Source organism: Manis pentadactyla, assembly GCF_030020395.1.
Source record: "Manis pentadactyla isolate mManPen7 chromosome Y unlocalized genomic scaffold, mManPen7.hap1 SUPER_Y_unloc_3, whole genome shotgun sequence".
NCBI lineage: Eukaryota > Metazoa > Chordata > Mammalia > Pholidota > Manidae > Manis > Manis pentadactyla.
This window is the reverse complement of record NW_026644608.1, coordinates 445,441-471,260: the sequence shown is the minus strand read 5'-3', so window position 1 is coordinate 471,260 and position 25,820 is coordinate 445,441. Positions and strand designations below refer to the sequence as shown.

Sequence of the window (25,820 nt, the reverse complement as noted above, 5' to 3'; positions counted from 1 at the left end):
GATATCTTGTCTGGGCTTCTGTATGAGGAAAACACCATACAGATGACAACCAAAGCAATGGGAATGGTTAAGATCACCGAAGAAAAGTGTAAAGAATAAGAACAGTGTGTAGGGCAGAGCCCTACAGAACATCAACATTACAAAGGAAAATGAGGAGATGCCACAGAAACGGGAAGGGAACCAGGAGAGTGTAGCATCTTAGAAAGTGCTATGAAATAAATATGGTTTCTCCTCCCCACCAAATTTTTATGTTGGAGCCCTGATCCTCAGGACTTTGGGGAGGTGACAAGGTCATGAGGGTGGAGACTTCATAAATAGGATTAGTGCTTTTATGAGTGATGATGTCTCTCCACCACGGAGGATACAGAAAGTAGGCTTAAGTCTGCAAGCCAGGATGCAAGTTTTCACCAGAACCAGATCATACTGGTACCCTGGCCTAAAACTTCTCAGCCTCCAGAACTGTGAGAAATACATTTCTGTTACTTAAGTCATCTGGTCTATGGTATTTTGTCAAAGCAGCTCAAACTAAAGCAGATGGTTTCAAGAAGGAGGGAATAATCAATGTAAAATCCTGCAGAGTTGAAGTATGTTAATGGTTGAAAATTGTCCGTTTATTTTCATAAAACTGTTGAGAATTTTGAGTGCAAAGAAGTGGGAGAGAGACCACCGGGTTAAGTTTGCACGTGGTGGGAGTTCGGCGGATGTGGGGTGAGAAAGGAGACTTCAGAATGTTTTAGAAACTTTGACATTCTTTAAATGCTTATAATAAAGAAGCAGGAAGTATGGAGCCATGGACAAGTCAAAAGGGTTTATCAGAGCTAGACTCTGAGCTGACAAGGGAGAATAGGGATGTAAAGGGCACGGGGAGCTTAGATCAAAGAAGAGTAGTTTTAAAAAAAATAATTCTTAAAATAGTAACAGTATAATATAAAATAATAATATTGTAATATTTAATGATTATTACTATTGCAAGGATGAGAAAAAGGGTTTTTGAGGGGTCCACGGAGGTTAGAAAATTTCGTGGCAAGAATTGAGAGTTCCGGTCAGATCAATTCTGTTTTGTGAAGTCACAGGCGGTATTACCTTCTGAGACTAAATGTGGAGATGGCAGGACAAGCTCCGCTCTTCATTTACTACGCCGACTCAATGATGGTGGACTTCTTCTGGCCCTGTACCCTCTCTTTTACCGGAGAAACTGCGCTAGATGTTGCTTACGACAAGCGGTATTGACCCAACGTGCGGCGATCTCGGCGACATACTAGTCAGAACTACCATTCCCGGAATACAGTGCGGCTCTTGGGACGTGCAGGAGCTGGGTACGCATAGGCCCCGCCCCGTCGCCCGCTCCCATTGGAGGAGCGCTCGCATTCCCAGGAGGCCGCGCGCCGACGGGCGCTTTATGCGGAAGCCGGTGGCGTCTGGTCCCATCCTCCTTTGGGAGCGGGCAGTTCGCGACCCCGCGTCGAGCCGCTCACTTCTGTTCCGAGTCCGCGCGCTCTCAGAGGGTGCCTGGGCAGGTAATGGAGTGAGGCACGCTTGGTCTGAGGCGGGGAGACGACGGCGGAGGGTGGCCAGAGGTGTTAAGGAGAAGGTGCCAGGGTGGAGTGAGGTGGCAGTGCAGGGGTGACTCGGGCTTCTGTGGTGTCGACTGTTCGAATTGTCGGCCAGGTCTAGTTTTGGCGAAGTGCGTTTGATGGTGCGGAAATGGCCTCGAGTTAAAGACTGTCAGAATGCGTCACTTAATTTTTGTTACACGAGGAAAAAAAAATAACTTTCCCTCCGTTCGCATTGTGCAAGACCTTTCCGTAGCATTTGAATCTGTTAAAATCCCTGGAGTCTTATAAAAAATCGTTACGCCCTTGCTTCAGTGACGTCACTTTTCTGCTTCACCTCCTACTTCTGAGATCCTTCGTGGTTTTCTAGCCCTCTGTGTGCCTCTCCTCCACCTCCCAGTGTTGACATTCCTCTTTTTTCTCAGTTCGGATAGGAACTCTGTGTCTCTCCGCGCAGTTTTCCCTCAGCATCAGACCCTTATGTTTTTGTTATTCTTGACCAATATTTAACAAACTCTGACCATGTACTGTCTTTGGTAAACACTTCACATCTTACTCTCCCAAAACCCCCACAAGCAATCAGTTATCAAGTCCTTTTCTCTCTTCCTTCCTTTCCTTTCTTACTTATTAATTGCTCTGGACTACCTGTACCTTCATTTTCCCACCCTTGAACCCAGAGGACGCTGCCATGTTTGGGACATTCTTTACATTTGAATAGCTGTGGCTGAAAGCAGACCCACTCATATGTCTAACAAGTATTTATTGAATGGCTAATAGGTGCTAGACACTTCTAAGTGCAAGGGATATCGCTAAAAATAAGACATAGGAGATCACTATTCTCAGTAGTTTATGTATTTGTATGTGTGAGGGGGCAAACAGGAATAATCAACATGATATTAGATGGTGTTAGTGGTTAATGGAAAGTTGAACAGGTAGGTGACTTGACCGGGTAGGCATCTATCCTGAGAAAATCAGAGGGATTGGGTTTGGTCTTACAGCATCACAGAAAAAGACTGTTTGTAATACCAAAAAGAATAGTCTTGATCTGTGACCAGACTTCAGGCTTTTCATAAACACCTCTTTTCCTCTGTCATTATCAATGTTTGCTTCTCATTCTTCTGTCTTCTCTAAGGTTATTACATTTGAATTGGTGGTATTTCCTTCTAAAACCCAGACAGAAGGGTTGGGGTTTGGATTACTCTCAGCTCAATTGCTTTGTCTTACTTGGGGAGATAGAAAATATTCTTCTTACCTACTGAATATAAAGTTATCTATCATTTATAGTATATTTAAAACCAAAACATGCTCAGGGTTCATTCATTTATTCAACTAATTGAGGGACTATTATATGCCAGGTGCTGTGCTGGGCACTGGGAATGTAGTGAAGATGAAATAGACACTTTGAGCTCTCTTCCTAGGAGAAATAATTGTAACAGTATATGGAGGAAATTCCTAATATGTAGGCTGGCACCTGCCTTATTTATTCCTTCATCCAAGGTGAGATAACCACCAAACTTGTAAGAAAGTCCTGAACAGTTGTGTACATTTTTAGATTATCCACTCATTATACTTTATTGCATTTACTTATTGTCTGTGTTCCCTATTGTACTGTGGCTCCCCTGACTACAGAGGTCCTTTCTTACCGGCCTTCATACCTCCAGTGCCTACTATACTGGCTGCCGTATAGTAAACCCTTATAATGCATTGTGAACTGAAGTGGGAAAACTATTTGATCCAACCCAAATTAATTTATACAAGGTCTTCTGTATATGAGACCATTAAACATATCCCTAAACTTCTCATTCACCAAATGTGGACCATTCTATCTCATCAGACTGGTTTATTTACCTTCCCTAGCTTGTTCTCACTTCTATGCCTTCTCTTGTTCCATAGCTTCCCGGAAAATGAGTTGGCATTTCTTTCTTAAGAGCTTTCAATGCCTCCACCCCCATTTAATTTAATTGACCAGACTAATAGTATGCCCCATGAAGCAAGGGTAGAAAAAATCTATTTTCCATTGTGTATTTCCTATGAAACATTCTATTAATGAACTGAATGTTTAACATACATGTTAAACATATGTAATTAACAGAATACATCCCTTTGCAATAATATAAATAATGATTCAGAAAGCTTTCTTTTGATTTTGCATCGACTAGTGCCATATGGTATGTTACGAGTTGATTCTTACACTTCTTTTTTTCAGTTTGAACAGTTTCACAATGTTTATTCATACAGCACAATATGGTATCATTTGGTTTCTACCTGGTATAAACACATCTTTGAGTATTACTTTTTTCCTTTGCCTGAGATAACTTACATGTTGATATTCTGCCACACTATCATTTTCAGAATGTCAGATAAAAGTTCTCAGTTCTTGAAAAGTGTTTTCCCATGCATATATTTTTCGATTGTAAATTGTTATGGCAATGGATAAATTTTGTCTTTATAACTGATTTAAAAACACAACAGGAATACAAGAGTGTTTGAGTCATGATTATCATGATTTTATGATGTACCAACCTCAGAGCAGCCAGACATGCTTCTAAAACATTAAAAATTAAGCATTGTCATTTTAGGGAATTTCTTGGCACCTGTGCCCTCGTAACACAAGTATAGCACCAGATTGTGTGTGTTAGATCATTCATAAGGTATGAATATAGATGATCCAAAATACTTATATACGTTTTTTAATGTTATCAAAATAAAAATACAAAATTTAAAAATTCCTCAGAATACATGGACTTAAGTGTGAGAAATGCTGACTTGGTTTTTTTCTTTGCTCAGTTCCCTGAAACTGTCTTCCACATGAAGAGGTCTCTCTCCACTGAAGAGGAGTGCTGGCATCATTGCCAAACTATTTTGTTACTTTTTTTTTTCTTCAATACAGGCAGTCCCTTGCTTAAAAATGGATATATTCCAAAAGTTCCTTTGTAAGATTATTGTTTGAAACTCTGGATGCATTTTCCTCTATAAATAATGCTGTTCATGACATTTCAGTTGTTAGGCCAATCAGTATGCCTTACTTAACAGCTAAGTTAATGGACTTTAAAAACTTTACTACAATTTATAATAGTTCTTTTATAAAAAACTGCTTCCGTAATTCTCACCTGCATTCCCCCGTACCATCTATTTTTTGAATCCTGGCAACTGCAACAAAAATATTCTTCTCTTGGAACCTTCTCGGCAATAGAAACATACCTTTCTAACTCCAAGCTGTTGGAAGTTGCCCTTCTGGCCCATAGCTCTAAGGGCAGACCTCTACTGTGATTAAGGAAAGAGATTTTGAGAGATTTTGGAGAGAAGAGGGAGGCAAGTAGGGGTGTTATGAATATGTGGAGAGGGGAGAGTAGGAGTGATTTGGGAGGAGTGATGAGCTTCTAAGATGAGGGTTTGTTGTGTCCTCAAAAAAGATATGTTGAATTGTGACCCCTGGTACCTGTGAATGTATGTAATTTCCTTATTTGGAAATAGAGTCTTTGCAGATGTAATTAAGATGTAAGTTAAAATGAAGTCATACTCGAGTAACAGAATGTCCTCATAACAAGATAAGAGACACAGGAGAATGCCATGTGACTATGGAGTCAGAGATGGATATGCAAGCCAAGGAACACCAGGTATTGTTAGCAAACCACCAGAAGCTAGGAGGAGACAAGGAAGGATTCTTTCCTACAGATTTCAGATGAAGCATGGCCCTGCCAATATCTTGATTTGAGGCTTTTGGCCTACAAAACGGTGAGACAATAAATTTGTTGTTTTAAGCCTTGCAGCATTTGGCACTTGGCACAGCAGCCACAGGAAACTCAAAGAGGATTCTTAATAGGAATGAAGTAGAATTGGATGGTGGCTCTGGGACCAAGTGAGGAGTGAATAAGAGAATAGGGAGGAACACTGTTGGAACACAGCTTTCCTTTCTTTTCTATTATCTTTTTTTTTCTCTCTCTGGCTTATCTCATCATCCTTTTTTCTTCTTGAATATTATATTTATATAGCACTTTATGGTTTGTTAGACATTCACATACTGCCAATAATTAGCCAGAGGCAGGTTTTCTGACTTTAAATTCAGTATTCTTTCTGCCACAATTGTTTCTATTATTCCAGTACTCATTAAGACATTTGCAGATTCTATTGTGAGAGTTACAGTGGAAGCAGGTGAGACTTGAATATAGGTGGGATTTTTAACAGTATAGAAGAGAGTAAGAAATTACTATTAGTGACATCTAAGAGGAAAGTAAAGTTTCTCTTTGCTGTGTATATAGTGTTTAACAGGCATTTTTAAATTGGGGACCACTTTTATTGAACAAAACACTGCTTCTCTATAACTTAAATCCATTGTTCCTACTTATATTCCATATAACCTCCATGTTCCAGGTGACTGTATTTTTTTTATTAAGGTATCATTGATATATAATCTTATGCTCAGGGGTCACATGAGCAACACTGTGGTTACTACATTCCCCATATTATCCAGTCCCCACCACATACCCCATTACAGTCACTGTCCATCACCATAGTAAGATGCTATAGAGTCACTACTTGTCTTTCCTGTGCTATACTTCCTTCCCCGTGCACCCACCATATTACGTGTGCTAATCATAAGACCCCTTAATCCCCTTCTCCTTACCTTCCCACCCACCCTCCCCAACCCCCTTCCCTTTGGTGACTGTTAGTCCATTCTTGGGTTCTGTGAATCTGCTACTGTTTCGTTCCTTCACTTTTTGCTTTGTTATACACCACAGATGAGTGAAATCACTTGTTACTTGTCTTTCTCTGCCTGCCTTATTTCACTGAGCATAATACCCTCTATCTCCATGTTGTTGCAAATGGTAGGATTTGTTTTCTTCTTATGGTTGAATAATATTCCATTGTGTATATATACCACATCTTTATCCATTCCTCTACTGATGGACACTTAGGTTGCTTCCATTTCTTGGCTATTGTAAATAGTGCTGCGATAAACATAGGGGTGCATATGTCTTTTTGAAACTGGGATCCTACATTCTTAGGGTAAATTCCTAGGAATGGAATTCCTGGGTCAAATGATATTTCTATTTTTTGTATTTTGGGGGACCTCTGTTTCCACAATGGTTGAACTACTTTACAGTCCCAGCAGCAGTGGAGGGTTCCCCTTTCTCCTCATTCTTGCTAGCATTTGTTGTTCCTAGTCTTTTCTATGTTGACCATCCTTACTGGTGTGAGGTTATTTCTCATTGTGGTTTTAATTTGCATTTCCCTGATAATTAGTGATGTGAAGCATCTTTTCATGTGCATGTTTTCCATCCAAATTTCTTCTTTGGAGAAGTGTCTGTTCATATCCTCCACACATTTTTTTGATAGGGTTATTTGCTTTTTGGGTGTTGAGGCCTGTGAGTTCTTTATATATTTTGGATGTTAATCCCTTGTCAAATGTGTCATTTGCAAATACATTCTCCCATACTGTAGGATGCCTTTTTGTTTTGCTGATAGTGTCCTTTGCTGTACAGAAGCTTTTTAGCATGATGTAGTCCCATTTGTTCATTTTTTATTTTGTTTCCCTTGCTCGAGGAGATGCGTTCAAGAAAAAGTTGCTCATGTTTATATTCAGGAGATTTTTGCTTTTTTTTTTTTTTTTTTTTGTGTGTGTGTGTGTTCAAATCCAGCTTTATTAAAATTATTTGGCAATTTTGGTAATAATACAAAGTCTTTGTAAGCACTGGACACAAAAATACGAGTTTATATATTTGGCTTGTTGTGGGTTTGGGTACATGTACTTTTCTAAGTCTTCTGGACTTCATTTCCTTACCAAATGGCAAAGAGTCTGAAGTTTATCTACAATACCCTATTATTTATAGAAGAGGAACTTGTAAAATAAGATTGAAAAAATAAAATCCACAGATTCAAAAAATCCTCTTCAAATATTAATAACATACAAAGTATGTTATTAATACATTTAGTCCTCCAAGTAACAAGGCTGGCATTTGATGTCTGCAGTTTCTGGTTTTTATTTATTGCTAATTACAGGAGAGCACTTGATTTGGCGTTTAAAAGTCACAAACCTCTTTTTTTATGGGATTTCTCTTCTGCAGTAGCTTAGGGCACTATTTGCTTACTTAACGCCCTATAATTAGCATCTTCCTTACTGAAGATCTAAGTATTGGCTTTGTAAAGTATATTATTGGACAGCAAATGGTGGGAAGCCCTGTTGTCAAAGGCAAAACTTTCAGCGGATCTTAAAGTAAAAGCTCAGAGGATCTGGTCCTCCTCAGTTATTCTCCAGTGATCCTGAAGTTGTAAATGGAGTCCTGATTCCAGATTTGCTATGGAATGTCATGGTGACTTTGTTTTTATGTCCTGTTCTCTGGTCAAAGGCATGGCATGAATCAAAAGGTGGGCTGTACAAGTGAAGGCTCAAAGCAGGTTCCATATGGCTAATATTCTCTGCTCAATGTAAGCCAGTGGAATCATTAATGTAGGCACACTGGTTTTCCCTCAGGTTCTTTCAGAGTTCTTGATCATCTCATTGGACTTTTTGTCAGGCCTGGCAAATAATGTCTCCCTTCAGATTTCCCTGCAGAATCTTCAGAAAGCAGTGGGAATTTGCGTGATCATGGATACTGCTGCCATGTCCTTCACCCCAACATAGAATCATTAGATTAAATTTTCCATTTCCTTGATCCACAAAATTTCAGGTATACCTTTGGGTGACCGGGCGCAGCGCTGGGGTCGGGAAAGCCTCGGTGCCTGTGTTCTAAGAGTTTTATGTTTTCATGACTTATGTTCAGGTCTTTCATCCACTTCAAGTTTACTTTTGTGTATGGAGTTAGATGACAATCCAGTTTCATTCTCTCACATGTAGTTGTCCAGTTTTCCCAGTAATCATTGTTGAAGAGGCTCTTATTTCTCCATTGTATGTCCATGGCTCCTTTATCATATATTAATTGACCATAAATGCTTGGGTTTATATGTGGGCTCTCTACTCTGTTCCATTGGTCTATGGGTCTGTTCTTGTGCCAGTACCAAATTATCTTGATTATAGTGGCTTTGTAATAGTGGTTGAATGAAGTTGGAGAGTGTAATCCCCCAGCTTTATTCTTTGGCTATTTGGGGTCTTTTGTGGTTCCAAATGAATTTTAGAACTATTGCTCTAGTTTTTTGAAGAATGCTGTTGGTATTTTGTTAGGCATTGCATTGAATTTGTAGATTGCTTTAGGTAGGATGGCCATTTTGACAATATTGATTCTTCCTACCCAAGAGTATGGGATGAATTTCCATTTATTAGTGTCCTCTTTAATTTCTCTCATGGGTGTCTTGTAGTTTTCAGAGTATAGGTCTTTTACCTCCTTGGTTAGGTTTATTCCTAGGTATTTTATTCTTTTTGATGCAATTGTGAATGGAATTGTTTCCCTGATTTCTCTTTCTGTTAGTTCATTGTTAGTGTATAGGAGTACAACAGATTTCTGTGTATTAGTTTTGTATTCTGCAACTTTGCTGAATTCAGATATTAGTTCTAGTAGTTTGGAATGGAGTCTTTAGGGTTTTTTATGTACAATATCATATCATCTGCAAACAGGGACAGTTTAACTTCTTCCTTACCAATCTGGGTGCCTTTTATTTCTTTGTGTTATCTTATTGCCATGGCTAGGACCTCCAGTACTATGTTGAATAACAGTGGGGAGAGTGGGCATCCTTGTCTTGTTTCTGATATTACAGGAAAAACTTTCAGCTTTTCATTGTTAAGTATGATGTTGGCTGTGGGTTTGTCATGTATAGCCTTTATTATGTTGACGTACTTGCCCTCTATACCCATTTTATTGAAAGTTTTTATCATGAATGGGTGTTGAATTTTGTCAAATGCTTTTTCAGCATCTATGGAGATGATTGTGTGATTTCTGTCCTTCTTTTTATTGATGTGGTGGTAGTGGATGATATTGATGGATTTTTCCAATGTTGTATCATCCTTACATTCCTGGAATGAATCCAACTTGATCATGGTGTATGATCTTTTTGATGTATTTTGAATTCAGTTTGCTAATATTTTGTTGAGTGTTTTTGCATCTATGTTCATCAGGGATATTGGTCTGTAATTTTCTTTTTTTGTGGTGTGTTTGCCTGGTTTTGGTATTAGAGTGATGCTGGCTTCATAGAATGAGTTTGGAAGTATTCCCTCCTGTTCTACTTTTTGGAAAACTTTAAGGAGCATGGGTATGTCTGATAAAATTCAGTGGTAAAGCCATCTGGTCCGGGAATTTTGTTCTTGGGTAGTTTTTTGATTACTGACTCAATTTCATTGCTGGTAATTGGTCTGTTCAGATTTTCTGTTTCTTCCTGGGTCAGTCTTGGAAGGTTGTATTTTTCTAGAAAGTTGTCCATTTCTTCTAGGTTACTCAAGTTGTTAGCATATAATTTTTCATAGTATTTTCTCATAATTCCTTGTATTTCAATGGTGTCCATAGTGATTTTTCCTTTCTCATTTCTGATTCTGTTTATGTATGTAGACTCTCTTTTTCTCTTGATAAATCTGGCTATGGGTTTATCTATTTTGTTGTTTTCTTAACAAACTAGCTCTTGGTTTTATTAATTCTTTGTATTGTTTTGTTATTCTCAATTTTATTTATTTATTCTGTGATCTTTATTATGTCCTTTCTTCTACTGACTTTGGGCCCCATTTCTTCTTCTTTTTCAAGTTTCATTAATTGTGAATTTAAACTGTTCACTTGGGATTATTCTTCCTTCTTTAAATAGGCCTGAGTTGCTATATACTTTCCTCTTAGAACTGCCTTCACTTCATCCCACAGAAGTTTTTTAGGAGCATGTTGTTAAGCCTCCATGTGTTTGTGAGCCTTTTTGTTTTCTTAGTACAATTTATTTCTAGTTTCATACCTTTGTGACCTGAGAGGTTGATTGGTACAATTTCTGTCTTTTTGAATTTGCTGAGGCTCTTTTTGTGGCCTAGTATGTTATCTGTTCTGGAAAATGTTCCATGTGCACTTGAGAAGAATGTGTATCCTGTTGCTTTTGGGTGGAGTGTTCTGTAGATGTCTGTTAGGTCCATCTGTTCTAATACATTGTTCAGTGCCTCTGTGTCCTTATTTATTGTCTGTCTTGGTGATCTGTCCTTTGGAGTGAGTGGTGTGTTAAGTCTCCTAAAATGAATGCATTGCATTCTATTTCCCCCTTTATTCTGTTGGTAATTGTTGCACATATTTGGGTGCTCCTATGTTAGGTGCATTGTTGCGGTCAGGGACCGTGAAAATGAGAAACCGAGTCAGAATGAGATTTAATGCAGAGAGCTTAGACTTCCTCTGGAGACTAAACACCAAGTCAGTGCTCCCCTGTGCTTTTATTAAGTTACAGCAAGCAAAAAGACAGGATTATAGGATAAGTTTTATCATCATCTAAACAGTTGCAAACTAATCCTCTTAAAGTTTCTGTCTCCTCAAGTCATCCACCACTTGAGTCTCAAGGTGTGTTCCTTATCTGCCTGTGCCTCAGAAAGGATCACGAGAACTGTTTTCAGTCCTTGTCACACCACTCATGACTCACCAGATTCCAAGATGCAGCACCTATTGTTCCTTTCTCTTAGATTGGTTTTGACTATAGATTAAGCTTAAGCAGAAACTAAATTAGAGCAAGTTTAACTGCTGGTGTATGTACAGTGCATAGCTATTTATAATGGCTGTATCCTTTTGTTGGACTGACCCATTCATTATTATGTAATGTCCTTCTTTGTCTCTTGATACTTTATTTGTTTTGAAGTCTATTTTATGGAGTACAAGTATTGCAACTCCTGCTTTTTTCTCCCTATTGTTTGCTTGTTTGCATGAAATATCTTTTTCCATCCCTTCACTTTTAGTCTGTGTATGTCTTTGGGTTTGAAGTGAGTCTCTTGTAGGCAGCATATAGATGGGTCATGCTTTTTTATCCATTCAGTGACTCTGTGTCTTTTGATTGGTGCATTCAGTCCATTTACATTTAAGGTGATTATCGATATGTAGTTATTGCCCTTGCAGGCTTTGGATTTGTGGTTACCAAAGGTTCAAGGACAGCTTCTTTACTATCTAACCGTATAACTTAACTCGCTTGTTATGCTATTATTAACACAATCTGATGATTCTTTTTTCTCTCCCTTCTTTTTGTTTCTCCTCCACTCTCTATATGTTAGGTGTCATGTTCTGTACTCTTTGTGTATCCTTTGACTGACTTTGTGGGTAGCTGATTTAATTTTGCATTTAGCTAGTAATTAATTGGCCTACTTCCTTTACTGTGGTTTTATTTTTTATGGGGACAGCTATTTAGCCTTTGGAGCATTTCCATCTAGAGCAGTCCCTTTCAAATACACTGTAGAGATGGTTTGTGGGAGGTGAATTACCTCAAATTTTGCTTATCTGGGAATTGTTTAATCTCTCCTTCAAATTTAAATGGTAACCTTGCGGGGTAGAGTAATCTGGGTTCTAGGCCCTTCTGTTTCATTGCATTGAATACATAATGCCACTCCCTTCTGGCCTGTAACGTTTCTGCTGAGAAGTCTGATAGCCTGATGGATTTTCCTTTGTAGGTGATCTTTTTCTCTCTCTGGCTGCCTTTAATACTCTGTCCTTGTCCTTGATCTTTGCCGTTTTAATTATTATATGTCTTGGTGTTGTCTTCCTTGGGTCCCTTGTGTTGGGAGATATGGGCACCTCCATGGCCTGAGATACTATCTCCTTCCCCAGATTGGGTAAGTTTTCAGCAATTACCTCCTCAAAGACACTTTCTATCCCTTTTTCTGTCTCTTCTTCTTCTGATACCCCTATAACGTGAATATTGTTCCATTTGGATTGGTCACACAGTTCTCTTAATATTCTTTCATTCCTAGGGATCCTTTTTTCTCTCTCTGCCTCAGCTTCTTTGTATTCCTGTTCTCTCATTTCTATTTCATTTACTGTCTCCTCAACCTCATCTAATCTTCTTTTAAATATGTCCATTTTATGTTTCATCTACTGTATTTTTTAACGTGTTTATCTTCCTCCTGAATTCATCCCGTAGCTCTTGAATATTTTCCTGTAGCTCCATTAGCATACTTATGCCTTTTATTTTGAATTCTGTTTCAGGAATATTGGTGATTTCAGTCTCACTGAGCCCTATTTCTGGTTTTTCAGGGATTTTGAATTAACAAGGTTCTTCTGCCTTTTCATAATCGTATTGGATAGTGAGAAATACTAGGTTTGTTTAGGCAGTGCCCCCTAGGGCCCAGAAGCTCTGCTTTTCAGAGCTGCCTGTTACCTGGAGTGATGGCATTGGTTGCAGCTGAGTGGTGCCAGTGTCTGCCCTAAAAAGCATGCCCTTTCCTGCTTCCCAGCTACAGTTCCTGCCTCCTCTGTCAGGGCCACTGACCTACTGTCAGGGAGCAGCCTCTGCATTAAGGCCCTAAGGTGCCATAAGCAGGGCTGCCCTCTGGCTGGCCTGGAGTTATGACCGAGGTCACAGGCAAACAGCGTGTGTGTCTGTCAGGAGGGCAAAGCCCTTTCCTGCTTTTTGGCCACAGTGCCTGCCTCTGCTGTCAGGACCTCTGAGCCACATGCAGGGGGCAGCCTTGGTGTTAAGCTGTGTAGTTGCTGTAGGCTGGCTGCCTTCCAGCTCCGTCAGGAGTGATGACAGGGGCAGTGGGTTTTTGCACAGTTGCTGGCATGGAGGAAGAAGCGGCAGGCTGCTTGATCGCGGTGAGGGGCCTCAGGGCTGCCCCTCATGGGAGCAGGGGAATGTTGTGGTGTACCTGAAGCTATTGAAAGTTCCCAACCTGCTGGGCTGAGTGTGCCGGGACGATTTTGTCCACTTGTTCCTTCTCCTGAATCCTTGCCCTCTAAGGAGTCCTGTCACTGTTGGGAAGTCTTTCAAAGCACTCACCATTCTTTTGTCCCAGGGCAGCCAGTTGTGGGAACCTGTCTTCAGTTGTAGTCTCTGACTTTGGTTTTCAGCCCCTCTAATTTCCAGAGCACTATGCAGTGTTGGTTTGTGCTCGCACAGTAGATTTCTAGGGCTGGATCTTTAGTAGTCCTGGGCTTCTACTCTCTCCCTGCACTGATTCTCTTCCTACCACTGGTGAGCTGGGGTGGGGGGAGAGCTCAGGTCCTGCTGGGTCGCAGTTTTATTTTTCTGCCCTCTTCCATGAGATATTCTCTTTTTGCAGATGTAGGCTGGCTGGTGCAATCTTATTTCTGGTCACTCTTTTAGGAATAGTTGTATTTGCTGTATTTTCATATTATATGTGGTTTGGGGAGGAGATTTCTGCCTCACTTCTCACACCGCCATCTTTTTTCCTCCTCCATATGTCTGTGCTTTATATAAACTTGAAGACTGCTGTCATGTTCCCTTAAGTCTTTTTTTTCATGTTAAACATTTCTAGTGCCTCTAGCTATTCTTCAAATGATACAGTGCCCATGTCTTTTACCTATGCTGTTGTTCTTTCGTGCAATCTTGAAATGCTATACCTGGAATTAAACTCAGTATTACATGTGTGTTCTAACTAGCACAAAGTATAGTGGCGCACTCAGCCCAGCAGGTTGGGAACTTTTAAGAGCTTTAGGTTCTCCTATCCCCTGGCTGGCAATGCAGCCCCGAGTTCCCCTCACCACGGTAAGCAGCCTGCCGCTTCTTCTTCCACACTGGCACCTGTGCGCAAACCCACATTTCTTAATACAGTTGAAGATTACATAAGCATTTTAAGCAATTGCCTCATTTCAGTTCATAAGACACTAGGTCTTTTTGTATTGTTACCAAAGTCAGTTTAGCTCTTGAAGCGGCTAAGGGACTGAGGTTGCTACTCTTTCATCTGTAGGCCTCAGGGACTATATGATTTCTTCTACCTATTTCTCTTTGTGTTTTTGTTCCGCTCCACTGCTCTTTGCTTGGTGAAGGGGGTAGCCTAGTAAACAATGTTCTGCATGTAATTGTAGATTAATGATAACAAAATTTTAAAAAGATATATGGAAAACTATTTAGGACCTGCCCCCTAGTCTGTTTTTGTTGGAAGTTTAGGTTGTTTCCTAATTTTTGTTATGATAAATAGCTCTGCAATGAAAGTTTTTGTACATAAAAAAAAATTCAGTGACTTTTACAGTCTCCATTCTGTGCATCAGTGAACACAGCTAGGAGCTGACACTTGTTTCTTCTTGAATCTTTTTTCTCTTTGGCTTCCAGGCCATCATACTCTTCTGGGTTTCCTCTTACTTTTCCAGTTGATGCTTCTCAGTCTTCTTTGTGGGTCCCTATTCATCTGCCTTTCCCTCAACTATCTATTGCACTTTAGGTTTTATCTTTGGTTTTCCCTCAGTTTTGGTTGTGCTTTTAGTTTTTTTCTGTATACAATATATCTTTAGCAAGTAAATCATGTTTAAAATGGCAGGTCTAGATGAGCTCATCTAAGGATCAAGGAGTGCAGAACCATTCCCCACAAATCAACATTTAGAGGTCAGCTAGAGGAGGACTCAGCAAGAAAACAGAAGGAGCAGCTAGGTATGTAGGAGTATTTCAAGAAGGAGCTTTAGCAGGGTTGACTATTCGTGAGAGGTCAAGTGAGATGAGAACAGAGAAGTGACCACTGAATTTTGCAGCATAGAGGCTGTTGGTGATCTTAGTAAGGATGGTTTTGTGGAGTGTTGAGAGCAAAAGCCAGATTATAGTAAGTTGAAGAGTTAAAAGGAGGTACATAAGCAGAGATAATGTGCAGATGATGATTTTAAGAAATGGAGCAGTACCTAGAATGTTACAGGATCATTGGAGGCTTTTGGGATCAAGGAATATAATGTATGAGGAAGCGATTTGGAGATTACAACTTGCTACATATGCGTAAGGATAAATCCAGAAAGATGACTGAGGACATAATTATGGAGAACACCCTCAATGAAGAGACCCTGAGAGGAGTTCAGCCCAAGAGACAGATGAGCATTTTTTATAGTGTGCTGTCCTTCAGTGCTGGGATTCCAAGAAGCAGTCAGTGGATTCCCTGACGTAAAGGTGTTTCACAAAATATGGTTGTGTGAATCAAATGTATCCAGACAGGCTTGCCTTAAATACTTATTTTAGAACCCCACCTCAGGCCTACTAAATCAGAATTTTAAGAGATGATGCCAAGAATTTTATTTTTTACCGAGTGTCTCTAACTCTGTCACCTAAGATAACTCATTCACAGTACAGTTTAAGAACCACTGGTTTATTGGATGAAACTGAACATGTCAACACAGGTTGAAGAGTAGGAAGGCATTTGTTAATTTGTTTTTATAAGTTTGTGCTGTTACATAAGAAAAACTGAGCATTGGAAAAATAGTACAATTTCATATTCATGAGAAAAGTAATCTTAAACTCATGCAGTTTATTGTTTTAGAAATGTTTTTTAATGAAGGATTTTTCCATGATTTATAGAACCATTTCTCTTGTGGAAATTTTGGGTTATTTTCACTTGTTTGTATTATGGATAATGCCTTTGGAAGAGAGGCAGTGCACAGTATAGTGATAAGATTGTGTGTTCTGGAACCACACTGCCTGGGTTTAAATCCCAACTCTTAGCACTTATTAGCTGTGTAATTTTGGGCAAATTGTTTAGGCTACCCATACTTCAGTTTCTTCATTTTAATGTATCATAAAGTCTGTAATTTCACTGATGTAAGAATTAAATGAGTTAATAATTGTGAAGTGCTTACAGTGGTGCCTAGCACACAGTAAGCACTTAATAAATATGGGCTGTTACTGGTAATAGGTATCTTTGTAAATCTAGAGTCTAACTTCCATTTAACTGTTAACCTAGGATTAATTTATCAGGAGGGGATTACTGTATTAAGGAATGAAGACATCGTTATGTCCCTTTCCTGTCTAAGGTCAATACTTTTCAAAGGGTGATATTAGTCTGTGGTGTACAATTTATAAAGGCAGCCTATTAATGAAATGTATGTGTGTGTATCATATATGCATTACATTATACACACACAAAAGTATATATATACATATTTGGTATGTTTATGTGTGTATGCATATCAGTGTGGCTTAGGTCAGAAATTTGTACAAGACTGTGACCTTGTTAAGCCCATTATTAAGTCTGTGATATTAATGTTATAGTGCCTTGGGCAATACTGTCTCCAGGTAGATGTTGGTAAATGATAGTAACTTACTTTTGAAAGATCATGTCAAAGAAATATTCTAAGTCTTGTGTGTCTTTTTTTCCTTTTAATAGATTGAAGTCATGGCCATTCTTTTTGCTCTTGTTGCCAGGGGAACCACTATCCTTGCCAAACATGCTTGGTGTGGAGGAAACTTCCTGGAGGTGACAGAGCAGATTCTGGCTAAGATAGCTTCTGAAAATAACAAACTAACGTACTCATATGGCAAGTGAGTTCTGCTCTGCATGGGTAGGGCGTGAAAAAAGTGAATTGTACTATAATCAGAACGGTAGAAAACTAGAAAACAATATTCTTGGTAAAGATAACCTGAATAAGTTGACAAAATGGTAACTTTTATCGGCATGGAAAATGTCTGGTACTATTATAAATTTAACTTGAAATTATTTTATTCTATCATAGAAGTGATACTAATATTTTAAAGATATGGGAATGTTAGATGTAAAAATGACTGTTACAGAGCTCTAGGATATGGGAAACTTGATACAGGTAAGATAAATAATACACCTTCACTCTTTGATTATTTATTGAGCCCTTGCCAGGCACTTTTCTTGGTGCTGGGGATACATTAAGAAATTACACAGTATTTGCCCTCACAAAGGTTATAGTTTAATGAAAGAGCAGTCAAATCCATAGATAATTATAGCAGGAGGTAGTAGACCAGGGGGATGGCATTCTAGGTAGAAAACAGCTGGTAGTGAAGTATGGAGGCATGAGATCATAGGGCATATTTTAGGAACTTCAGGTGGTTCTCTGTGACTGGTACAGAACATGATGAAAATAAAGCTACAGAGATGAGTGGAGAGAAGTCATGTTGGGCCTCATAGGCCATGCTAAGAAATTGGACTTTACCCTGTGGACAGTGGGAAGGCATTGAAGGTTTTCAGCCAGGGTGTTATATGATCAGGTTTTGCTTTAGAAAGATCACCCTGGTGACTGGTTGGAAAATGGAACAGAAAGGGCACAGATGGAGAATCTTAGTAATCAGATAAAAAGTGACTCAACCTTTCTCATCAATACTTAAGAAACTTCTGTCATTTAACCCATGCTCATTTCCTTGGTTCTTATCTCAGAAAGAGTTCCTTACTGCTTTCCAGGGACTAACTCCTTGTAAATTTAGTATCTAGTGTAAGTTACTATAACAGAGAGACCCCAAAATACAATGTTAACTTAAATGAGATATCCCAGAGATGTGTACTTTGGGGTTAGTGGGGATGACTCTGCTATCTCCCAGCTCTGGCCAAGGAACTCCTTCAGCTTTTGGTATCTCTCAGTGTTTGCCCATTACAGTATGCACACACAAAAGTGTATATATATATATATAAGCAAAATCCAGTAGTAGCCTGACAATTTATTGTTCAGAAGCTACATGTTTACATTTTATTCTCTGCATAGTTGCACAGCTAAACCACCTGGAAGGGAGGCTGGAATTGTCATTTATAGCTGTGTAGCCATATTCTCAGCTAAAACTTTGTTACTCTGCAAGAAGTTAAGGGGTATCAGGAGACAGCTTTTAATCTTCCAGTGTACTTTTCTGGTTCACCCAGATACCTGGGTGTACTGTTCTTCTGAAACATAGGACATACCTCCTTTCTGTAGAAGGTGATCCCAAAGATTCATCTGGTCACTGTGTCCAGCTCCAGATTCACAGAGTCTGGGTTCTTCAACAGGCACCTGGGCTTGTTTCTGTGGCCCACTGACCATCAACCTAAAGACAAATCCTAGGTTCCCCCTGTTCTTCCAGCCCAACGCAATAGCTACTGGAATAAGAACATCATCATCACAGTGGAGGTTATAAACTCCTACTTAGAAAAGGGAAGAATGAGAAGGACATAGAGGTCACTGCTTCCTAGCGGTGTTCAAATAACTACTTCACAACAATTTCAAATATTCTGTGTTCTGATACAGGAGTGGGTAATAGGTCTGCTTTATAGGAGGACCTCTTTCATTTCCTCCTGACTCCTGGCTTTGTTTTCCAGGAGGATATTCCTGGTCCACTATCCTCTCGGGCCACATCCAGAGTGGGAGTTAGAGAAAGTGTCATCTTTTGGAACTGCACGGGTTTTCTAGTCTGTTGCTTAGCGATATAGTTTAGGGGCCCAGAGGTTGCCTTAGGGGTAAATAATCCCAGTTTCTTGTGACTGTGCCTTCATAGTTTCTTCGAAAACATTAGGTTTATGATCTTTGTGTTTTTAGTAAATTACTAGGAAAATGCCGAGGGAGAGCACATGAAGTCCTTTTAGAGGCAAGACTGGAAAATAGGGCATGCATCTTTCACTCATATTTTATCAGCCAGAACTTAGTCACATAGCTGAATGTAGCTATCAGGGAAACTAGAATATGTAATCCAATGAAAATGTTACAGTACAATAAAGTGATGTTATCCATCTGCATGACAATCATTTCCCCCCTGAAATATGACCTTCCACTTACTATTCGTTTCTTCTTTAACAGTATCACCACCAGCCATTCAGTTGGCTGCATCTAAAACTTCAGAAACATATTTGACTTCTTCACCAAATCCTTGCCAATCTCCTACAAGAGGATTTTCAGTTCAATCCTTCTCTATCCCTACTCACTGTACTGTTACTTTGGGTCTTTATGGTTTTTCATTTCTAATAGCTTCCTCTTAACTGCTTTTTCTGCTTCTAGTCACTCCTTCCATAAATTTGTATATCACATTCCTATGATAATACTCTCTTGCTTAAAACCCATTGCTTTTAGAATAAAGTCCAAACTTGGTCTTCACCATTTTGTCTGCTCCTGACCTTTTATCCTTATCTCTGTAGGACTCCTTGCCATTCCCTGACCTAGCTGTGTTATTTTGATCTTTGGTATAGCTTTTTCATGCTTTTGCATCTTGGAATATGTTTTCTTTCCTAGGCCTCCTGGTAAACTTTTTCTCATTTTATAGGTCCCAAATGAAATACTTTCTTATTACCACTTTAATCCCTCTAAAAGGACCATTCTGATCATGTGCTCACATAAGCAGGTACTCCCAAACCTTGGGGTAAATAAAGTTCTTTAACATGACCTGAAAGAGTCTTCAGGATCTGGCCCTGTTTTCCTTCTCTGTCCCCAACTGTTGCTACTTTAGCCCTCAATTTTGTTCTCCACCCATACGTACTAATTTGCCTTTCAGTGCTGGGTTCTTTCTTAATAACTAGTCTCTCCAATAGGTATTACCTTTTACTAGAATATGTTTATGTTACTTTTTAAAAACTTGACTGTCGGAGGGGGCGGAAGATGGCAGCGTGAGTAGGGCAGCGGAAATCTCCTCCCAAAACCACATATATCTATGAAAATATAACAAAGACAACTCTTCCTAGAATAAAGACCAGAGGACACAGGACAATATCCAGACCACATCCGCACCTGAGAGAACCCAGCGCCTCGCGAAGGGGGTAAGATACAAGCCCCGGCCCCGCGGGAGCCGAGCGCCCCTCCCCCCAGCTCCCGGCGGGAGAAGAGCAGGCAGAGCGGGAGGGAGACGGAGCCCAGGACTGCCGAGCACCCAGCCCCCGCCATCCGGGCCAGAGTGCAGGGCGCTCGATACTAGGAAAACAGGGCAGCAAGAACAGTGAGTGGGAACTGGAGGCCGGGCGCTGGAGGACATAAGAAAAGTGCGCGACCATTTTTTTTTTTTTTTGCTGTTTTGTTTTGGCGAGCGCTTTTTGGAAGTCTTAAAGGGATAGGGACCCCAATACTAGGGAAACAGGGCACCAAGAACAGTGAGCGGGCACCGGTGGCCTGGCACCGGAGGACAACAGAAAAAAGAGCGACCATTTATTTTTGTTTTGTTTTGTTTTCTTTTGTTTTTTGTTTTGGCTAGCGCTTCTTGGAAGACTTAAAGGGGCAGGGCAGGTCACTTAATCCAGAGGTAGGGAATCCGGGATCTCTGGGCACGCTAACCCCTGGGCTGCAGGGAGCAGGGAGGCCCCTTACGGAGATAAATAGCCTCCCAGCAGCTCCTGCTCCAACGCGACTCCACCATTTTGGAGCAGCTGCCCGAGCCAGGCCACGCCCACAGCAACAGCGGAGATTAACTCCATAGCAGCCGGGCAGGAAGCAGAAGCCCTGTCTGCGCGCAGCTGCGCAGCACAAGCCACTAGAGGCCGCTGTTCTCCCAGGAGAGGAGGGCCACAAACCAACAAGAAGGGAAGTTCTTCCAGCCGTCACTCGTCCCAGTTCTGCAGACTATTCCTATCACCATGAAAAGGCAAAGCTACAGGCAGACAAAGATCACAGAGACAACACCAGAGAAGGAGACAGACCTAACCAGTCTTCCTGACAAAGAATTCAAAATAAGAATCATAAACATGCTGACAGAGATGCAGAGAAATACGCAAGAGAAATGGGATGAAGTCCGGAGGGAGATCACAGATGCCAGAAAGGAGATCGCAGAAATGAAACAAACTCTGGAAGGGTTTATAAGCAGAATGGATAGGATGCAAAAGGCCATTGATGGAATTGAAACCAGAGAACAGGAACGCACAGAAGCCGACATAGAGATAAAAAGGCAGGAATGAAACAATGTTAAGAGAACTGTGTAACCAATCCAAAAGGAACAATATCCGTATTATAGGGGTTCCAGAAGAAGAAGAGAGAGGAAAAGAGATGGAAAGCATCTTAGAAGAAATAATTGCTGAAAACTTCCCCAAAGTGGGGGAGGAAATAATCGAACAGACCACGGAAATACACAGAACCCTCAACAGAAAGGATCCAAGGAGGACAACACCAAGACACATAATAATTAAAATGGCAAAGATCAAGGACAAGGAAAGAGTTTTAAAGGCAGCTAGAGAGAAAAAGGTCACCAGTAAAGGATAACCCATCACGCTAACATCAGACGTCTCGACAGAAACACTACAGGCCAGAAGAGAATGGCATGATATATTTAATACAATGAAACAGAAGGGCCTTGAACCAAGGATACTGTATCCAGCACTACTATCATTCAAACATGATGATGGGATTAAACAATTCCCAGAAAAACAAAAGCTGAGGGAATTTGCTTCCCACAAACCACCTCTACAGAACATCTTACAGGGACTGCTCTAGATGGGAGCACTCCTAGAAAGAGCACAGCACAAAACACCCAACATATGAAGAATCGAGGAGGAGGAACAAGAAGGGAGAGAAGAAAAGAATCTCCAGACAGTGTATATAACAGCTCAATAAGCGAGCTAAGTTAGGCAGTAAGATACTAAAGAGGATATCCTTGAACCTTTGGTAACCACGAATTTAAAGCCTATAATGGCAATAAGTACTTATCTTTCAATAGTCACCCTAAATGTTAATGGGCTGAATGCACCAATCAAAAGACATAGAGTAATAGAATGGATAAAAAAGCAAGATCCATCTATACGCTGCTTACAAGAAACTCACCTCAAACCCAAAGACATGTACAGACTAAAAGTCAAGGGATGGAAAAACATATTTCAAGCAAACAACAGCGAGAAGAAAGCAGGGCTTGCAGTACTAATATCAGAAAAAATAGATTTCAAAACAAATAAATTAACAAGAGATAAAGAAGGACACTACATAATGACAAAGGGCTCTGTCCAACAAGAGGATATAACCATTCTAAATATATATGCACCCAACACAGGAGCACCAGCATATGTGAAACAAATACTAATAGAACTAAAGGGGGAAATAGACTGCAATGCATTCATTCTAGGAGACTTTAACACACCACTCACACCAAAGGACAGATCCACCAGGCAGAAAATAAGTAAAGACACCAAAGCACTGAACAACACAGTAGAGCATATGGACCTAATAGACATCTATAGAACTGTACATCCAAAAGCAACAGGATATACATTCTTCTCAAGTGCACATGGAACATTCTGCAGAATAGACCACATACTAGGCCACAAGAAGAGCCTCAGAAAATTCCAAAAGATTGAAATCCTACCAACCAACTTTTCAGACCACAAAGGCATAAAACTAGAAAGAAACTGTAGAAAGAAAGCAGAGAGGTTCACAAACACATGGAGGCTTAACAACACGCTCCTAAATAATCAATGGATCAATGACCAAATCAAAATGGAGATCGAGCAATATATGGAAACAAATGACAACAACAACACTAAGCCCCAACTTCTGTGGGACACAGCAAAAGCAGTCTTAAAAGGAAACTATATAGCAATCCAAGCATATTTAAAAAAGGAAGAACAATCCCAAATGAATGGTCTAATGTCACAATTATCGAAATTGGAAAAAGAAGAACAAATGAGGCCAAAGGTCAGCAGAAGGAGGGACATAATAAAGATCAGAGAAGAAATAAATAAAATTGAGAAGAATAAAACAATAGCAAAAATCAATGAAACCAAGAGCTGGTTCTTCGAGAAAATAAAAATAGATAAGCCTCTAGCCAGACTTATTAAGAAGAACGAGAGTCAACACAAATCAACAGTATCAGAAACGAGAAAAGAAAAATCACGATGAACCCCACAGAAATACAAAGAATTATTAGAGAATACTATGAAAACTGATATGCTAACAAGCTGGGAAGTCTAGGAGAAATGGACAACTTCCTAGAAAAATACAACCTTCCACGATTGACCCAGAGGGAAACAGAAAATCTAAACAGAACAATTACCAGCAACGAAATTGAAGCGGTAATCAAAAAACTACCAAAGATCAAAACCCCCAGGCCAGATGGATTTACCTCGGAATTTTATCATACATACAGGGAAGACATAATACCCATTCTCCTTAAAGTTTTCCAAAAAATAGAGGAGGAGGGGATACTCCCAAACTCATTCTATGAAGCTGACATCACCCTAATGCCAGAACCAGGCAAAGACCCCACCAAAAAAGAAAACTACAGACCAATATCCCTGATGAACGTAGATGCAAAAATATTAGGAAACCGAATTCAAAAATACATCAAAAGGATCATACACCATGACCAAGTGGGATTCACCCCAGGGATGCAAGGATGGTACAACATTCGAAAGTCCATCAACATCATCCACCACATCAACAAAAAGAAAGACAAAAACCACATGATCATCTCCATAGATGCTGAAAAAGCATTTGACAAAGTTCAACATCCATTCATGATACAAACTCTCAGCAAAATGGGAATAGAGGGCAAGTACCTCCACATAATAAAGGCCATCTATGATAAACCCACAGCCCACATTATATTCAACAGCGAGAAGCTGAAAGCATTTCCTCTGAGATCGGGAACTAGACAGGGATGACCACTCTCTCCACTGTTATTTAACAGAGTACTGGAGGTCCTAGCCACGGCAATCAGACAAAACAAAGAAATACAAGGAATCCAGATTGGTAAAGAAGAAGTTAAACTGTCACTATTTGCAGATGAATGACATGATACTGTACATAAAAATCCCTAAAGACTCCACCCAAAAACTACTACAACTGACATTGGAATACAGCAAAGTTGCAGGATACAAAATCAACACACAGATATCTGTGGCTTTCCTATACACTAACAATGAACCAACAGAAAGAGAAATCAGGGAAACAACTACATTCACAATTGCATCAAAAAAAAAATACTTAGAAATAAACCTAACCAAGGGAGTGAAAGACTTATACTCTGAAAACTACAAGTCACTCTTAAGAGAAATTAAAGGGGACACTAACAGATGGAAACTCATCCCATGCTCATGGCTAGGAAGTATTAATATCATCAAAATGGCCATCCTGCCCAAAGCAATATACAGATTTGATGCAATCCCTATGTAACTACCAGCAACATTCTACAATGAACTGTAACAAATAACTCAAAAATTCATATGGAACCACCAAAAACCCCGAATAGCCAAAGCAATCCTGAGAAAGAAGAATAAAGTAGGGGGGATCTCACTCCCCAACTTCAAGCTCTACTATAAAGCCTTAGTAATCAAGACAATTTGGTACTGGCACAAGAGCAGAGCCACAGACCAATGGAACAGACTAGAGAATTCAGACATTAACCCAGACATATATGGTCAATTAATATTTGATAAAGGAGCCATGGACATACAATCGTGAAATGACAGTCTCTTCAACAGATGGTGCACGCAAAACTGGACAGCTACTTGTAGGAGAATGAAAATGGACCATTGTCTTACTCCATATAGAAAAGTAAAGTCAAAATGAATCAAAGACCTGAATGTAAGTCATGAAACCATTAAACTCTTGGAAGAAAACATAGGCAAATCCTCTTAGACATAAACATGAGTGATCTCTTCTTGAACATATTTCCCTGGGCAAGGAAAACAAGATCAAAAATGAATAAGTGGGACTATATTAAGCTGAAAAGCTTCTGTACAGCAAAAGACACCATCAATAGAACAAAAAGGAACCCTAGAGTATGGGAGAATATATTTGAAAATGACATATCCGATAAAGGCTTGACGTCCCGAATATATAAAGAGCTCACACGCCTCAACAAACAAAAGACAAATAACCCAATTAAAAAATGGGCAGAGGAACTGAACAGACAGTTCTCCAAAATAGAAATACAGATGGCCTACAGACACATGAAAAGATGCTCCACATCTCTAATTATCAGAGAAATGCAAATTAAAACTACAATGAGGTATCACCTCACACCAGTAAGGATGGCTGCCATCCAAAAGACAAACAACAACAAATGTTGGCGAGGCTGTGGAGAAAGGGGAACCCTCCTACACTGCTGGTGGGAATGTAAGTTAGTTCAACCATTGTGGAAAGCAGTATGGAAGTACATCAAAATGCTCAAAGCAGACCTGCCATTTGACCCAGGAATTGCACTCCTAGGAATTTACACTAAGAATGCAGCAATCAAGTATGAGAAAGATCAGTGCACCCCTCTGTTTATCGCAGCACTATTTACAATAGCCAAGAATTGGAAGCAACCTAAATGTCCATCGATAGATGAATGGATAAAGAAGATGTGGTACATATACACAATGGAATACTACTCAGCCATAAGAAAAGGGCAAATCCAACCATTTGCAGCAACATGGATGGAGCTGTAGGGTATTATGCTCAGTGAAACAAGCCAAGCGGAGCAACAGAAATACCAAACGATTTCACTTATCTGTGGAATATAAGATCAAAGGAAAATCTGAAGGAACAAAACAGCACCAGAATCACAGAACTAAAGAATGGACTAACAGGTACCAAAGGG

At 39.8% G+C, this 25,820-nt stretch overlaps 1 protein-coding gene and 1 pseudogene across 1 annotated transcript in view; one reads left to right on the top strand and one right to left on the bottom strand.

Annotated features, from left to right (window-relative positions):
• Window positions 1–1,414: 1,414 nt before the first annotated feature.
• LOC130682307 (vesicle-associated membrane protein 7-like) overlaps window positions 1,415–25,820 on the top strand; it is a 35,619-nt gene continuing 11,213 nt past the window's right edge. The window contains exons 1-2 of the mRNA XM_057496694.1: window positions 1,415–1,517; window positions 16,735–16,889. Coding sequence (XP_057352677.1) covers window positions 16,744–16,889 — 146 coding nt within the window. The 5' untranslated portion in view covers window positions 1,415–1,517; window positions 16,735–16,743. The remainder of the gene's footprint in view (window positions 1,518–16,734; window positions 16,890–25,820) is intronic.
• Window positions 7,600–8,220, bottom strand: LOC118929500 (cysteine dioxygenase type 1-like; annotated as a pseudogene).